The sequence below is a fragment of the Carica papaya genome, chromosome 4, assembly GCF_054855325.1.
Source record: "Carica papaya isolate Zhongbai chromosome 4, ASM5485532v1, whole genome shotgun sequence".
NCBI classification, from domain to species: Eukaryota; Viridiplantae; Streptophyta; class Magnoliopsida; order Brassicales; family Caricaceae; genus Carica; species Carica papaya.
Window position 1 is genome coordinate 26726295 of NC_142312.1, and position 18763 is coordinate 26745057.

General features: G+C 35.8%; 1 protein-coding gene across 2 annotated transcripts; it reads right to left on the reverse strand.

Annotated features, from left to right (window-relative positions):
• Positions 1–1965: 1965 nt before the first annotated feature.
• Positions 1966–10598, reverse strand: G18F (autophagy 18 F-like protein). 2 transcript variants are annotated; one of them, XM_022037198.2, is made up of 8 exons: positions 9663–10598; positions 5901–6359; positions 5389–5820; positions 4964–5200; positions 4053–4880; positions 3803–3969; positions 3283–3642; positions 1966–2233 (listed from the first exon to the last, which is right to left on the reverse strand). In XM_022037198.2, the coding sequence occupies exons 1-7, from the start codon at positions 9930–9932 to the stop codon at positions 3285–3287; spliced, it is 2751 nt and encodes a 916-aa protein (XP_021892890.2). In that variant the 5' UTR covers positions 9933–10598; the 3' UTR covers positions 1966–2233; positions 3283–3284. The 2 variants fall into 2 exon arrangements, with proteins under 2 accessions (XP_021892890.2, XP_021892891.2); XM_022037199.2 differs by having other exon boundaries at positions 5901–6424; positions 9663–9802.
• Between the last annotated feature and the right edge of the window lie 8165 nt (positions 10599–18763).

Here is an 18763-nt window from a genome sequence, read left to right on the forward strand (position 1 = left end):
ACCCGGTCCGTCCACCATCTCCCAGGATATCTAGGAAGTTTGTCATTCTATCTATTTATTTGATCACACCCCTTTTTCTGTTTTTCTTTAGTCTTCATTACCAAATCAAACATAATCACATAAACAAATAAACATGCATCCGATAATACAATCATGTCTCAAATCTCAAATCAAACAGTGGTCAGTTAAGACAGTAATACATGCATTTAAACCATAAAATAGATAAATCAGATATTATTATGCTTTTATACTGTAAAATAAATCACAGAGAACAATGTCCGGTTCGAGCTCTATTAGCAATCCGTAATTAATTATGCACATCTATTTAATTTGTATAAAATATCGTATTATTATTTATTTAAATTTCAATTCTATGATAGGAAATAGGGTGAAGGGTCCTTACTCGATTTGACGCCGAAAAGCTAAACGGTTTACTGTACCTACGGGCGGTCCCTGGGTTCCCTAAATTTTTCTCCAGGAATTGAAACGCGCTTATAATACCTACAAATGTTCCAAATAAACCCAAAATCAGTCTTAAGACCCACTCGGCCAATTTTGAAAATCTAGTACGGCAGCGGTCCGCTTCGGGTCGGCCGTTTTTGGCCGAATTCAGTCGATTTTGCATCAACTCCTGCGAGCACATACGCTAAAAGGCCTCGATGAACCCAAAAAATATAAAATATCGAAACTCACCAGCGGCAGGGCTCTCCGGTGCGGCGGCTCCTCTGGCTCACGTTGCAGTTAGGTGTTTCGCTTCTGTCAACTTGTAGAGAAGAAAACAGTGATCACAACGGTGAAAAAATTATGCGAAACAGGAATCAGAAAAGGTTTCATCGGAGGCAGTTTGTGAAATTTCCAACAGCGGCGCCGCTAGGCTTCGTCGATGTTTTTCAGCCAATTAGCCAGTTCTTTCACTCCAATTTGGTCATGGGTGGGTTTAAAATTGAATTTCGTGCAAAATGAGAAATTTTTACCTTTTTTGGTGGTCAGAAAGGGTTCCAGTGCAGCGGCAGGTGGTGGCGGTCGGCTCCCCGACGGCTGGGTTGTCTTCTCCGACGAGAGGTTCTGGCGCCTAGGGTTAGGGTTTGGGTACGGATGAGATTATTTATACTCATTCGCTTTTGATTTGGATCGTCCGATCGCGATTAAATAAGGAGTAAATCTGAACCGTTCATCGCGATTCAATCTGAACCATCCATGCGCGATTCACTCTCGGTCGTCCGTGTGCGTAGGAACGGAATTCAACCGTTCGATCGCGCGCACGCAGCTCGCCCACGTAGCCTCCCGCTTCAGCGCCTTTGCCACTTGGCGCGTCCTGGTTGGTCGGAGTTGCTGACCGGGCGTCTGACGTGACAATATTTTTTTAAATTACGTTTTGACCTCCAATTTTTAATTTTTCTTTAAAAAATACTCTCCAAACCTAATTTTTCACCCCTTTTTTCCAAAATTATTTTTAATTTATTTCTTAATAAATTTTATTCTTTTTTATTAAATTAAAATAAAATATAATATAATAAATTAAATTAAATAAATAAATAATTATATTTATTAATTAAAAAAAAAAAAGTTTTGGCGGGTGTTACAAACAGTCTAAGCATATTCCTAGTTGAAATTTCCTGTTTTCTTCAGCTGTTAAAATGTTTTACGTTAGGTTTGGGTGGGAGAGACTGTAGGGGGTATAAAAAGAAAGGAGAGTAAGTTTTTCTCTTCTAGTAACTGAAAGAGGTTTGATACATTAAGTACCATGAATGTTTTCTAGATTCTACACGTCTCATCCAAATTCCAATTGAAACCTCAATTGTACATTATCACATCAATTCGGTTAGAGAGAAATCTCAAATATAAAAAAATCCGCATCTCAAACTGCATATATGACAATTCATTCAGCGAACATTTTGAGAAGCTGACCAAAATGTTTGTACCCGACCGTATTACCATGCAAATAAAAAAGGGAATGTCGGAACATCCAGAAAGACCAGTGACTTGCGTTCCATAAGAATGGGAAGTTTAAAAAAAAATAAAATTCGTAGAGTAGAATAATTCATAACCGTGAGTGATATGGTGATGCTATTATTTACATATTAGACTGATTATTTGGGATATATTGGCTTGTTATTTACAAACTCAACACAGATGAAAACCAACATAATATTCACAATTCCGCTTCATAGTCAAACTCATGGTATCACACCGTTAATGAACCTTCCAGCAGAATGAAAGAATAACTGAACACCTGAATCAGAAAGAAACACAGTTTTTTTAGTTCAACACTGCAATAGGTAATGGGAAGAAGCATAGCAAAAATCTATGAGAAATTGAGCTAAGGCTCCAAAAGCCAGAAACCACCCCCAACCATTCAACCCCTAGAAAGACCAAAAAAGTTTCTATCACCTCTTGTCGTAAGATGTTACCAAATGCATCAGGTTGTAGTATTCTTGGTGCAAATGATCATAAGGATATAACTCTGTGTGTGTGCGTGTATATAAAATAAATGGGAAGAGCTAAGAACTATTTCTTAAACTGCCAGTGCCTCCAATGCTCCACGATGAATAAGAAATGGCAGGTTGAAGAGATATGGCCCTACCATTCTCCTCTCTATTTGGGTAGAAAACCTCGCCCACATTGATTTGGTAGTTGAACCGAGTAAAGGTAGTATGTAGTAAGTGAGAAATCGATTTTTTCATTGCAATAGTTTGGCAAGAGAATAGATATATAGAAAACAATCATAAAGCCCTAAATATAGAATACTAATATAAAACAAGTAGGGTAAGTCCTTCCCCTACCCTACCACATGAAACAAACATGGTACATGAATATAGTACTCAAAGCTCTGTTTGCACAGCCAACCTAAATTTCCCCTGTGCATATCTTTAATCACAATTATATAACCAAGACATAACTAAAACTTTGAACTTATGCATGTCTTAGTTTAAGATCATAAAAATAAAAACTGAATTTAGAAAAAAAAAAAATTAATTAAAATTATGTAAGTTGTGCAATCTTGAAATATTTGCTTTCCTACAACTAGTTAAAATGCAAAGCAACAACTTGGTCAAATGCATTAGATGGGCATTTAGATAGACAGAAGATTAGTCAAGAATAGCCCGATTGGGAATCTCAAAACCTCACTAACATAACAAACAATTTAAACTGGGATTAGATGGGGCATTTAAATACAAAGCAATATAACTTGATCAAATGCATTAGATGGGGCATTTAAATGATAATAGATAAGCCCAGTTTGAAATCTCAAAACAATTGACACTGGGATAAGAGAATTACCTCTAATCAAATTGATCGCCTTCATCTTCAAAATGATTCTCTATCTTCAGGCCTTCCTTGTTATTTACAAAGTTGAGTTGAGCTTCCATCCTTAAGCTCTCTCTATTATTTACAATCTCAAGCTGAGTTTTGCGATTAGCTCTACCATTATTCACAAAGCCCACAGTTTCTATTGGTGTCTGTGGGCCATTATATCCAGTACCTGCAAGATCATTGTGAGATCCAGCACCTGCAGCATTACTATTGGATATGGACCCAAGGGAGCCCGAGCTGCTCCTGTGTGAAAGTTTGCTATCTTCAGAATCCCCAGATCTCTGATGCTGCAGTTGCCCGTTGCCATCGCTATCTACAGAAGGAAGCCTGTAGAAAATGTAAGAGTGTTTCATGAAGTGAATTAAAGCCAAAAAGAACTAAAGGAACTATGAATTCCTATCTTCTCTAAATACAAAATGCATTCCCTAAGTAGAATGATATCAAGAACACACATCAAGGGCAAAAAGCACATTAAATGCCGCCACACCTTGCTTGTTGGAATTTGGGGGTTTGAAGATAATCAAAAACTGGTATCAGGCCTTTCGACCTTGCTTCGACGGTGCAAGTAGGAATCCTTTCAATTTCTATTTCACCTCCCAAACTGTTAGCCTCATCTACCTTTTTACCATCTAGCACCATTGACTGAAAGTTTATCTGGCAAGCAATAGAACAAGAACAAATACATGTCAGACTTAAAAGCAAAGAATTTGGATAATTCCCAACTCAAGATTGCATACCTCTGGTTTTGCCCATAATGGCAAACGAGGTTGATGCATCTGCAACTCAGCTTCTGAAATGAACAGATGATATTTTTCCTCACTACTGATCTTTGTTTTCCTAACTGCTTCCCGAGCTACAGGACAAGTGTAATTTCCCGCTTTTGTTTCTTCAGGATATATCTTATTGCAGTCTGATGTTCCATTTTCACCATAAATGTCTATATTATCTTCTCTCTCCCTTCTAGTTTGTTTTTGACATATGCTCCATTTTTGCACTGCTTCAACTACTAATCTACCATCACATTCTGAAACTGATTCGTAACCATTGCTTAATCCAATTGCCATAGAATCATGACCACTGGAAATTCGCAATGCATATTGTATCATGCATCCAGAAGGAGAGAAAACTAGAAGGTGGTATTTTGTCTTCAAAGAGCTATTCTCAGTGGAAAAATCTTTTTTTCCTTTGCATTTATGGAAAGACGAAGCAATGGCCCCAGAAAGTGAATTCATCCTGCCTGTTGCAGCCGCTGCTGCACCAGTTACAGTGCTCCTCCAACCATTATTTCCATTCCTTATTCTGCTAACAACAGACAGTGTAACAGGAGGACCAGGAACGCAAAAATTCTGCTGATTAGGAGTTTGGGAACTTAAACTAGGAGGCCAACGAACGGCTGGCTTATTTGTAACACCCAATCCACTATTTTTAGCAGTAAAGCTGGCCTCCACAGACTGAAAGTTCACTGCTCCTCCCAAAGGATCTATGGCAAACAGATGGCTTGTACCCCTAGAAGAACTGATCATAATCCACTTACTGTCATCACTGAAACTGATGTCCTGTATAACCTGAAATTTCTCCAGAGAAAAAACCAATTAGATCACGTCATAATCCTAAAATTCAAAAAACTGGTGAAGGTAATTGCTCTTACAGCATTAGTTAAACCACGTTGAAGCCTGTAAAGATGTACATAAGAGGAAGAAGTATCTCTTGCAGAGGAACTTGCACAGAGTTCAGGCATGATTTTGTAGACATTGATATTGTGCCCCTGAACCGAAGCTGTCACTAACAGTGTCCCAGTAGGATCAAAGCATAATGCTGAAATAGGACTCTTGTGTGCCCTAAATTGAGTGATGACAGCTTTACTCGCAATATCTCTGACAATGACCTGATAAATCCAGGAAATAAGAGACATCAAGAATTATGATCAACTCCTTTTGGCAAATGGCTCAATGCTGGAAAACAAACATAATTCTGTCCTATATGTAAGGTTGCTTTCGATAATATAAGGGAAACTTTAACTGAAAAACCAAATGTCAGTTCCCAAAAAAAATGCTTAGGGAGGTTAGTAAGTACCATTCCAATATTATCTGCATCTGCAAGATGCCCATTAACAGTTCCATTTCCTTTCAAGCCAGGACTCCCCGACTGCAGAGAGCTATAGGAATCAGGTAGAAGCTCAGAGCAGTACCTAGAAAGCTTCTTGTATCCCATGTCTCCCAGAGTCACAATCCCAGCTGCAAGATGCTTGCTTGATTCTTTTGCATAATGTGCAACCAAGTTCCCATTTGAACTAAAACCAGGAAAACTTGCAGAGGGTGTTAGATGCTGTGGGCTAACACGTCCAGAATTGGATGCTATAACTGGACTCCCGCTATAAGCTAGCCACCTCGGGCCAACCGCAAGAGGCCCATAGCCTACACCTCCAGGACCAGTACAACCCATAACTATTGGGTTTGTGAGTATGGTATATACTGTTTCTAACGTTGCAGCATCAAAACAGTGTATCTGCAAGTATGTCCTTAGTTATCAAACTTTCTACAGAAGGTTAATATAAAAAAGACTTATTATATATAAAGAGAATATACCTGAGCTGCTTGTGATATAGCCACTATTTGAGAACTGCACCTTACTGAATAAATAACTGACCGGAACTTCAGCATATGTACATAAGATTGAGACCTCAAGGAATAGAAATGGATGACAGTTGGAGCAAAACCACCATCCCCCGGGTCCTGGTAGTTTGGGATGCTCCCATTTGTGTTGCCTAACCCATCCCGTGTTGTACCTCCAGGAAGGGCACCATCAGTGCAAACTACCAGAAGCGGACGGCTGCCTGCAAACTTGTCTCCTGACCTTTTTGATGGTCCTGGTTTTGGTAGTATTTGCATAAATGAAACAGGGCCATCATGTTTGGAAACTAGGTCATGAACATTATCAGCTTCCTCAACATCCCAGACCTGGAAACCTGATCGGTATCCCAGAAGGAGAACTCTCCGAGTAATATCTCCCTCAACCTCCAATTTATCAAACCCAGCCCAGAGCACCTTTACATCATAGATATAGAATATATTGAGTCATCTCCGTTCCCAGCTCTTAAGACTGAAGAAATCTAAATGAAAATAATAATTCTTTCATGAATTAACTCTCTTAATGTAAATGCACATGCACATGCTAATAACACCAAACTAAATAATATTTTATGGAATTTTAGAAATGCCTTTAAGTAATTTTTTACCCAAGAGATTCTAACAAAAAGCTGTCTCATATATTCAGAGTATGCTACAGATATACAGTAATAGAAAAGAGCGAAATAACTGTTTAACCTGGGATATGAAGTATTTGCGACCTTTGCTAAACAACCAAAATTATTATTATGTGTACCTATCAGTTAGAATAGCCGACTTTGTGCTATGGTAAATATATAATGTGAAATTTCAGCAGAGCACAAGAAACACCACAAATGCCAAACAGAAGGTAACCCATACCACCATGATGACTGACTTAAAACTTTGCTTGAACATATTCACATTCCATCCTTCCAATGAAGATGCATGGATATTTCTACTCAAACAAAAAAAGAAAATGCGTGCATGTATAAAAGCAAAACAGGCACGTCAACTCAAGTAGAGCATCGGCAATTGGTCTCACATTAATTTCTAAAGTTTGAAAGCATGAATTTACAGAATGGTTCTGCTTCTCAATCAGTTGCCTAAGTAAAAGGTAGTCTCCCTTAAATTTCTCTAAATGCTAGAATAATTAGCATAAGTTTATAGATTATGCTAAAGACACTTAAATCCATATTGAACATGCCAAATGATAAACAAATTAACTCCCTTAAGAATTTAACTTCTCTGAAAAATTTGAAAATTGTGATATTTCTATTTCTCTAGAGTTGCAAGCTGAATAAGAAAAGCTGTAATAGCATCCACCACTTTCAAACTAAACATTCTATCTATAAACAAGATAGAATACAAAGTAGAGTAACCTACCAAACCTTTAAGAAACTTGGGCTTCCTTTAGTGTATGACAACAGTTTTTAATTTTTATTTTCTAAGTTCATGTGTTTATACATGTGAAACACGAAAGTATGTAAAAGTTGTATATTGTAGAACAATCGAATTACAAACAACATAATTTTCTAGAGAGCACTAAAAAAATGTTTTTAAGATTTTCAAACTCCATTATTATTTTCATTATCATTCTCTTCGTTGTAACTAATATATATAATTTATTGACGAAATACACATACATTTGGGAAATAGAAACTAGAAACCGTTTCCACATACCAAACAAAGCCTTAAATTCTCACTTTAATCATTTGCACAAGCGCACCTAAGAATACCTCCTGCATTACTTTAGAATTCCAAGTATAGCCTATGTTTGGATTTGGTTATGGAAGTAGCTCTTTGGATCCAAGGTTATAGGAGCAATAGCTATCAATAAATATTTGCATCTATCATGAATAAAGAAATCTGACAACTAAAACTTTCCATACTTTTTATCCAAAAAAACATTAAATTAACCTAATCTCTAGATCAAGAGTCCTGCCATACAACCCTAAATCATATAGGCCGTCAAGGTCACAAATCTAACAAGGAAGCTATGCGCTTCCTACTGGACTTTCCAGCCAACATAAGTGTAACGCTATCCCAAACTTGGGACAGTAAGACTTCTAATAAATTTGAGTTGCTCGCCGGACCAGACATCTACTAGCAACCAACAAACAGAAGATTCTTCAGATATCTGCTTGACATTTTTCCCACTGAATTTGACCAGACCAGTTCAACTCTCCACTGGATTTTTCACCACTTAAACCAATTTTCAGAGCTTTTATGGTATTTATTGACTTACAGCCTATTTAATCAAGTATGATGGTGACCATAGCCAAAATAAGAAGAAAATATGACACTCTTATACAAAGAGCATAAAGTTTTAAACGTCAAATGGGTCATCTCGAGCACAATAATGCAACTGTGAAAGAACTTTAGAATTTGCATATAGGATAAGCTTGGCAAGCTGCTCAAAATTTCCAACACTCACTAGGTTCACCATATCTCCTACGTTTTCACATTTTTACAACTGGATTTAACCAGACTGCTTCAAGCCTCTGCCACACAATTGTTCACCACTTCAAACTGAAATTTTTGAAGCTTCCATGCTATGTTTCTGGTTGCAGCTAGCTTAATCAAGTACAATTGTGACCATGCCAAAACAAGTGCGAAATTTGACGATCTTAAACAAAGGCATGGCGTTCTAAATGGCAAATTGAAGATAATGTCAAGCACAACTGACGCACTAGTGGAAGAACTTTGAAACACTCATCTAGAACAAGCTGCTCAAAATCTCCAAATTACACAAGTAACAAACTTTGAACCTTTTGATTTTATCAAAAAGGAACAAGTGGAGGAGCATGAAGAAGAATTTGGTAGCTCATGATAACAAATATTTAGGACATCCTGGATAGGAGTTAATTATAACAGAGTAAAAGAATGTTTCAACTCCAGTGTTGTTTGGTCGAAGGACAAAATAGAGTGGGAAGTTAGCTAATATGTTAAAAATACCCCTTATTTATTAAAAGCCAGTTAAAAACACACTTACTATTAAAAGAAAGTTGTTTTATTACGTATAAGGTGGGGATATTTAAGAAAGTGAATAGAAAAATATTAATAAAACTCTGTCAGCTCCTATCCACCAATCCTGGAAGTTGAATAAAATTTTTCAAGGGCTAGGAAGGTTTACAATAAGTCTTTCTTTCCTTAACTTTACTCTCAATTGCTCTCTTAAAAAAATTCCAAAACAAGATTTGATATGCTGTCTACATTAACTTCTTCTACTTATCCTCAAAATAAAGCTCCCGAACAAGCTAAGAAATTACCTTAATGTGATGCTTAAGGGATCCTAGGTGTGACTCAGGTTATTTTTCTATCATAGCGTTGGTTTGATATTTAATTCCTTAGATTGAACACAAATGCCAGAATAAGCAAACGAATACCTAGCTTCTCCTGCAAAGGAATCGAGAAAGGCAATTCTAATACTGTCATGTCCAAACCCTGAACCTGAAATTTCAACCCCTGTGGAAACTTTTTGAACCATATAGAGCTCTTAACCACATACCAAAAGTAAGTTCAAATATCATAAATGTCAATATCGTTTTAACTTTCATTGACAGAATAATCATTCTTGCGTAGGACCAAATTTCATGACAATTGTGTGCCTGACTATACAAGCAAATTCCGTTAAAACTCTCTATAATACCTACAAACACAACAAATCAACGCGGGGATCCCAAAAATACTCTTCATCTTTTCATTTGACAAAAATAAGAAACAGAATACCCCTTCTCGTACCTGGTCATGGCTAGAGTCGTCCTCTCTGTCAACGATCGAAGAGGCCACGGACACGGCAGACCTTGCCACCGTTGATGCCCCGGCGGAAACAATCCTCAGATAACTCGAAATTGCTCGAAAAGAGCTGCGGGCAGACCTTGAAACAACACCTCCTCCTTGCGCTCTTTGCTGCCCATCGCTACTATTCTTCATAGTCCCGATTACCACAAAAATCACCAAACCAAAAATCCAAAACAGGAAGACTGGTTCTCCAATTTCTCCTCCAAGCATAACACGAGGCTGTTTCCTCTCTCTTCTTCTAACCTCTGGTTCAGAAGCTTCTCTTAGGGGTTTTCTTGTCAATCAAAAAACCCAAAAAAAAATGGAACAAAAGCCCCAATTCCAGTAAATTCTAGGTTATGAGTGTCTCCATCGAAGTCAGAAACACGCACAAACTTTTTGGAACCAACAAAGTTCTAAATCGAAACAAAAGCTGCTTTGATTTTACTTCCCGTCGTTTTGTGCTGCTGATTCTAAAAAACAAAAACCACACAAACGCAATCAAACTTGCTTTGGGAAAGTACAAATTCAAAAAAGAAAAACCTTCTACACTGGAACAGATGATCAAATATCAAAAGATTGAAGCTACAATCCAACTCCAAAAAAAAAAAAAAGAAGGAAAGAATTAAAAATGAAAGGATTAAAGCTTTGATACTCTACTAAACCAAGCTAGTTATCGTAATTTTTGCAATAAAATAATTTTAAAATTTTACAAAAACAAATAATTTGAATCAAATTGGGATAGGAAATTAATCTGAAAAAATTTGAATGAAGATGATCACGAAGGATGTTTAGGGTTTTCGAAACGTAAATTCAGGAGAGATCCGAGGAGAAGGAGAGAGATTGGATAATGAAGAAGAAAGAAAAATATTTGTGTTTTTTTAAAAAAAAAACATATTTCGGTCGCCGAAAAAAAAAAAAAAAGAGTCTCCCATTACGTCTCTACTGTTTGCATCCATATTTTTCTTTAAAATAATTATTTATTATTTTTTAATTTCTTTGCTTTTCAGTTTGGTTTTGGTTCACTTGTTGTTGAACCAAACATCCCCTCGCGTCTTCTCCCAAGTGAAATTAATTTTTAAAATTTTTTACATCAAATATAAATAAAATTAATATAAATATTTTTTATATAAACAAAAAAATTTACAGAAACGATAAATTTAATAAAAATATTAATAAATTATTTCCTCATGCGCACGTGCTGGGTAAACAAAGCGCGTAACGACTCTCCAATCATGCGTGCGAAATTCGAGATACGTGACGATTTGGTGAAGATCGGACGGTCCAGATCTTCTGATCATGAAATTAAATGTTCCGTGGATGACGAGGGAATTAGATCGTCGGGAAACTGTACGTTTCTTGTCAGTCATGACTAGTTTCAATATTCAGTTTCTCCCGATATTTTTGCGATAAAATATGACTCCGTTTTCTTCTTGTCGTCGACTTCTCGCTGGGTCACCGGGCAATGAAGAATTTTTTTTTTTTAAAAAAAAAACAAATTAATTTCTAAATTGATTTGATATAAAATGTTAGTATAAAGATTAAATAATATTTACACAGAAAATAATAATAATAATAATAGTAATATAATTTTTTTAAAAAAATAAAAAATATAATTTAACATTTAAATTTATAATAAAAAATAATAACTATTTATTAAATAAATAATTGGTAAATTACGGTATAAAAATTTTATAATTTGAACACATAAAGCACGTATAGATGTGGCAGTTGTCTATCAACTTTTGAGGTGTGGTTCTTTCACATCTCAATTCCTAAACAAAAGCTTTCTTATCATTTAGCTGGAAATCATTAAATAAAGCAGAGATTAAAATGAAACACCCAACAAAAGCAGCATATATTTAGTATGTACTATATACTATTCTTGCAACTTTTGCCATGCACAAACACATATGTTTTATGTATATGAATATATTATAGCTGCCAGCTTAAGTTAGATGAGATCTAAGCTCTTTCTTTTATAATAGATTGTAATTTTAAACGTGTGATATTTTTAAAATTTATTTATATTATAATATAATTAATATATATTATTTAATTAATAAATATATTAACTCATTTATCTATATATTAGCTTATGATTAGGTTTTATCTGGGTGGGTGTCACTTGTTACCCAGATGAATAGTTTAGAATTTGAATTTGAATTATTTATATTATTAAATTTGTACATTTGTATTTTGCACGCAATAATTTTATAATTATATAAAAATAATATAATATTATTTTATATGAATAAATTTTATACAAAAATAAGTAAAATTATAATTAAAATATAAAAAAATTTACTATCACTAATTTTGGTGAAATATTTATATAATGATTAGAATGGTGAGAGAACATAAATGATTAAGTGTTTATATTGTGAATAATTCTAGAGTTTATATTCAGTTATAAATTAATCGTATAGTAATATTATTATAATTACATAATTATTTTTTAAAAAATATTTAAATAAATAATTATTACGTATTATTATATTAAATACAACATAATTTTTTAAAAAATAAAACAAATTGATAGCAGACTTATATATATTATTTATCAATTATATTATAATAAAAAAATAATGTATAATTAAATAATTATATTAAAATACTATAGTAATATTTGAATTATTACTATTAAAATTTTGTAGCTTATAATTTAAATATTACAATTCATCTGTATATACTAAAACTATATATATTCACTACAAATACAAATAAAATAAAAATAATCTTATATTTAAAATATTAGAAAATACAAAATCCCATTTAAAAAAGAGACAAACAAATACCGTCTTGATAATGTGGATCAACATGAAGAATACTTGCATCCATGTTTGATGATATCACCACAACATGCCAACTATACTTATAATATTAATACTTTATAGATTCTACAATAATAATAATAAAAATGTGGGTCACTTATTTTTCTAAAATCTATTTAAAAAATATGATGATATTGACATAGTTTTATGTCTTTGTGAATTTAACTTAACTTATATAACGACTCCGGAAATTCTAAAAGAAATAAATTATAAATTTAGTGCGGAAGCGAAATAAATAGTTAGAATTTACATTCATTACACAATAAATGAAAATATCAAATGAGGTTTACGAGAATAACCATTCTAAAAGAATAACTAACAACCAAAGAAATAAATTAAAAGTAAACAAACTGAATGTGCTACTCGCAATTCTCTTGTAGATCGGGTTCTGGATCCTAATCATCTTGATCTGAAATAGTTAATGAAAGAATAAGTTACACTAACTCAGTAAGAATATCACACTACTCACGGACACAGAAATGAATGTTGGTAGAAATCATAAAAATAACTAATAGAGCTCTTAATTAAGCAAAATCGTTTATCATAAATAAAATCATTTACCATCTACTTATCGTAGCGAGATTTACAAAAACAACATATAGAGGTAATAACATAACACACATCATAATTTCATATACAATCGGTTGGAATAACAATTTTTTATTTTATTAGGCTACTGGTATCCATGGGGGTCCACAAGTATGTCATCACAACACGTAAACCATTTCCTTTAACATTTCCAATTAACGAACCGTCCTCATACCCTATCCGGTATGAGTGCCAAATTACTAAACCTCAATACTCCATCCGGTATGAGGGTAAAACGGGCCGTCCCATACACTGTCTGGTATGAGTGCTAAATTACCAAACCTCGATACTCCGTCCGGTATGAGGTAACGTTCACGGTAGAATTTTCTATGTACTCAGTTCGTCCAATATCTATCAGATATCCAATAAGGCTGTTGAATAATACAACAAATGAATACATTTAATTTTGATGCAAAAATATGTGAAACAAATGAATACGAGGCATCGGTATCAATTAAAACATGTGCAAGATGGTTACATGTAGGGTACGTACCCTGTACCACGTTCGAGTTGGCTTCTGCATCATGCTGAGTGAGGTTATAAGCTCTGCCCTTGATAGGAGGTTTGGTCTGGTTCTGGTTCATCGGGCACTCCCTTGCATAATGTTGGGCACTATCACATATGCGGCAAGTGTTATTGAGGCGATAGTAGGGTCCGTCCCCATGATTCTTGCCACAGTGCTGACAGGTCCTATCGCGTCCTGTTGCTGGAACCTGAGGGGGAGCCTGAGTCATCGGCCTGGGTCTCTTGTTCTGTTGAATAAGTGCAGTAGGTGCTAGTCTGCAGTGTGGAGCCGAGGGCCTAAGGTTCCCTACTGTTGGAGAAAAAATGCGAAGGTTTCTCTCCACCAACTATGCATTGGCCAGAACAACCGAGTAAGTACTGAGCTCGAACACATACAACTACTGTCTGATCTCAGGACAGAGACCCCATTCGAACCTTCTTACCTTCTTGCCTTCATATATCATGCTCTCAGGAGACTACCTACCTAACTCTAAGAACTTTCGAGTATATTCTGATACAGTCATGTCACCTCAGATCAGATGAGCAAACTCCTTTTTCTTCATATGTCAGAGATGCTTTAGAAGGTACTCTGCATTGAAAGCCATCAAAAATTGTTCCCAAGTGATCAGAATGGGCATGGTGGCCTACTTGAGTTGCCACCAGCAGTCTGCCTCTCCCACTAGCATGTAGATGGCAAGTATGACTCTCTGTTTGGGAGTCACCCCAAGAGTCGTGAAAGTCTTCTCTGCCTCAACTAAATAGTACTCGACCTCTTCAAAGGAAGATCCCCCCTGCAAATGTAGATGAGTTTAATATTTTATACATCTCAATATAGCTTTGGTCCATCATGGGAGGAACTGGATCTCGTGGAAGAGGGGCTAGACTATGCTGAGGATGGACTGGATGGCCCTGTGGTGGTACTACATGATACGATGAAGGCACCAGATTATACTATGGTGGTGTCAGGTGATGCAGTTGGGGCACCGAGTCATATTGTGGTGGTGTCGGGTGGTACTGTGGCTGGGACACCAGATCATATTGAGGTGGTGCCGGGTGGTACTATGGAGAAACAGGGTCATACTGGGGTGGCTCGAGATCCTCTCGCTGCAGGGGTGACTCAACCTATGGCAACGGAGGAGGGTCAGGTAGCTCCCTCATTTCCTCCTAGGCTTGTTGGGCAGCAATGAGTCTCTCAAGTATCTCAAATAATCGGTCAACATCCTCTCAAAGCGAACTCTCCTGCACAGCTCGGTTTAGTGGAGGTCTTCCTTTCCTCATCTATTTGTACTTACATTTCACAAGGAACGGTTGAGTGATAATTCATTATTTTTTGTGCTTATTAAAGATTTTGTGCAATGAATGGTTCCGATGAACGCGACTCTGATACCAATTATAACGACCCCAGAAATTATAAAGGAAATAAATTATAAATTTAGTACTGAAGTAAAATAAATAGTTAGGGTTTAAATTCCTTACATAATAACTGAAAGTATCAAATATAGCTTACGGGAATAATCATTCTAAAAGAACAACTAATAACCAAGGAAATAAATTAAAAGTAAATAAACTGAATGTCTTACTCACAATCCTCTTGTGGATCGGACTCTGGATTCTGGTCATCTTGATCTGAAATGGTTAATGAAAGAATGAGCTATACTAGCCCAGTAAGAATATCACGTTACTCACCGACACAGAAATAAAAGTTGGTAGAAATCATAAAAATAACTAATAAAATTCTTAATTAAGTAAAATCATTTATCATAAATAAAATCATTTACCGTCTACTTACCATAGCGAGATTTATAAAAATAACCTATAGAGGCAATAATATAACAAATATCATAATTTCATATGCAGTCGGTTAGAATAACATTTTTTTTTTATCAGCCTACTGGTATCCATGGGGGTCCATAGATATGTTGTAACACCCACAAATTTTTTGTTTTAATTAAATAATTAATGAATATAATTTTTATTAATTTATTTTATTTTATTGTATTTTGTTTTATTTAATTTAGAGTAAAAAAATGAAATAAAATTGATGGAGGATTTAATTGAAAATAATTTTGGGGAAAATAGGTGAAAATTTGGATTCTTGGGTATTTTTGAAAGAAAAATAAAAAAACATGGGCTAAAATATAATTTTGAAAAGTTTCACCACGTCAGATGTCCGGTCAGTAGCCCTGACCAACTAGGACCTGCCAAGTGGCAGAGACACTGACGCGGTAGGCTATGCGGGCGATCCACATGCCCGTGATCGAACGACTGAGGTCCGTTCCTGTGCGCACGGACGGCCTGGATGCGCTCCCTCCCAAACGCGATTGAACGACCAGATTCAAACACAATCGGACGGTCCAGATTGGATCGCGATGAACGGTCTAGATTCACTCTCTATTTAATCGTGATCGGACGGTTAAGATCAAACGTGATGGACGGTTCAAATCAAAAGCAGATGGATATAAATAACCTCCATCCATATCAAATCCTAACCCTAGCCGCCAGAACCCCTCGCCGGAGAAGACAACCCAACTGCCGGAGAGCCGGCCGTCGTCACCTGCTGCCGCACCGGAACCCTTTCCGACCGCTAAAAAAAGTAAAAACTTCTCCTTTTGCACGAAATTCAATTTTAAGCTCACCCATGGCCAAATCAAAACAAAAAGACTGGCCATTAGTCAGAAAACACCGGTGAAGCCTGGTGGCACCGCCGCGAGAAATTTCACAAAATGCATCCGATAAGGCCATTCCCGATTCCTATTTTGCGTAATTTTTTCACCGTTGTGATCATCATTTTCTTCTCTATACGTTGACCAAAGTAAAACACCCAACCGTAACGTGAGCTGGAGGAGCCGCTGCACCAGAGAGCCCTGTTGCTGGTGAGTTTTGATTTTTCGTATTTTTCCGGCCAACTGAGACCCTTTAACATGTTTGCTCGCAGGGATCGATGCAAAATCTGCCAAATTCAGCCAAAATGGTCAAAAACTGTTGACCCGAGGTGGATCGGCGCCAAAGCATGGCCGAGCCGTCGTGCCGAATTTTCAAAATTAGCCAAGTGGGCCCTGTGACTGATTTTGGGTTTATTTGGAACATTTGTAGGTACTATTAATGTGTTTCAGTTCCTGGAGAAAAATTCAGGGAACTTAGGGATCACCTGTAGACGCAGTAAACAGTTTAGCTTTTCGGACGTCAAATTGAGTAAGGATCTCTCACCCTATTCTCTATCATAGAATTGAAGTTTAAATAAATAATAATATGGTATTTTATGCGATTTAAGTAAACATGCATGATTAATTACAGGTTGCTAATGGAGCCGGAACTGAAAATTATCTACTGTTGTTGTTGATTATTTTTTTCAGTTTACCTGTATGATGGTATTTTATTTATTTATTTTATGGCTTCAACGCATATATGGTTTATTTTACATGTTTACTACTGAATAAAAAAAAATGAAGTTTAAACGGTAAAGAAATTGTGTGATTAAATGATTAGATGAAACGACAGTCTTACTGAATATCCTAGGAGATGGTGGACGGACCGGGTACGTAGAGAACCCTACTGTGAACGTTGTCTCATATCAAACGGGGTATAAAGACTTGATAATTTGGCGCTCATATTGGATGAGGTATGAGGATGACCTGCTTCACCCTCATACCGGACGGGGTATTGAGGTTTGGTAAATTGGCGCTCATACCGGAGGGGGTATGAGGACGACCCATAATTAAGAATGATAAATGAAAGGGTTCACGTGTAGTGGAGGCATCCCTATGAACCCCCATGGATACTAGCAGACTGGTGAAAAAAGTGGTAGTTATTATTTAGTTTATTGATAATGGATATGAATTTATAACATGTATTATGATGATTGATTATGCATGAGATATTGGTCTGTATGATATTATTGTTCTTACATGTTGTTTTCATAAATTCCACGATGGTAAGTGAACGATAATGATTTTATGATTGATAAATGAATTTGCTAAGTTTAATGCTCAATTAATAGTTTTTGATTTTATACTAATATTTACTTATGTGTCGGTGATATAGTGTGATATCCTTATTGGCCTAGTGTAGCTCACTCTTTATTTAACTATTTCAGATCAAGAGGACCAGGTTTCAAAGTCTAATCCACAAGAAAATTGCAAGTAGATGCTAGATATTTTTTATTTTTCGTTTGTTTCCTTATTTCTCGTGTTTCTTTCAAAGAATGAATTCCATAATACTGTTTAGTACTTTTAAGTTATTGTGTAAGAAATGTAAAGCTTAACCTTTTATTTTGCTTCCACACTTAAGTTATTATATATTTTATCTGGTCATTTCCGGGGCAGTTACATATGTCCCCACAATGCGTGAACCATTTTTTTTAACATTTATAATTAACGAGACGTCCCTATATCTCGTTCGATATGAGTGCCAAATTACTAAACTTTAATACCCCATCCGGTATGAGGGTGAAACGGTCCGTCTCTATACCCCATTCGGTATGAGTGCCAAATTACCAAATCTCGATACCCTGTTCGGTATGAGACAATGTTCACGGTAGGGTTCCTTATATACTCGGTTCATCGACCATCTCCTAGGATATCCAATAAGACTGCTTTTTCATCCATTCATTTAATCAAATAATTTTTCGATTATCTTTAATTTTTATTTTTCCAATTCAACCGTAATAACATAAAACAAGCAATACATGCATTCAAATTACAAAATCAATCAATAAGGTATTATTATGCATTCAAACTGTAAAAATTAATCAACAGGATCAACAGTAAATAACTTTCGATTCTAACTCCATTAGTAATCTTAATTAATTATGGATTTTTTTAAAATATAAAAAATATCGTATTATTATTAATTAGACTTCAATTCTATAAAAGAGAATAAGGTGAGAGATTCTTACTCAAATTGATGCCCGTATTCTTATTAATTGCGGCGGTGGTTTACCTCGAGTTGGCTGTTTTTAGCCAAATTCAGCAGATTTTGTATCAATTCCTACGAGAAAACACGTTAAGGGGTCTTGGTTGGCTCAAAAAAAATTAAAAAATCAAAACTTACCGGCGGCAGGGTTCTCCGGTGCGGCAACTCCGCTAGCTCACCTTTGCGGTTGGGTGTTTTACTTCGGTCAACCTATAGAGAAGAAAA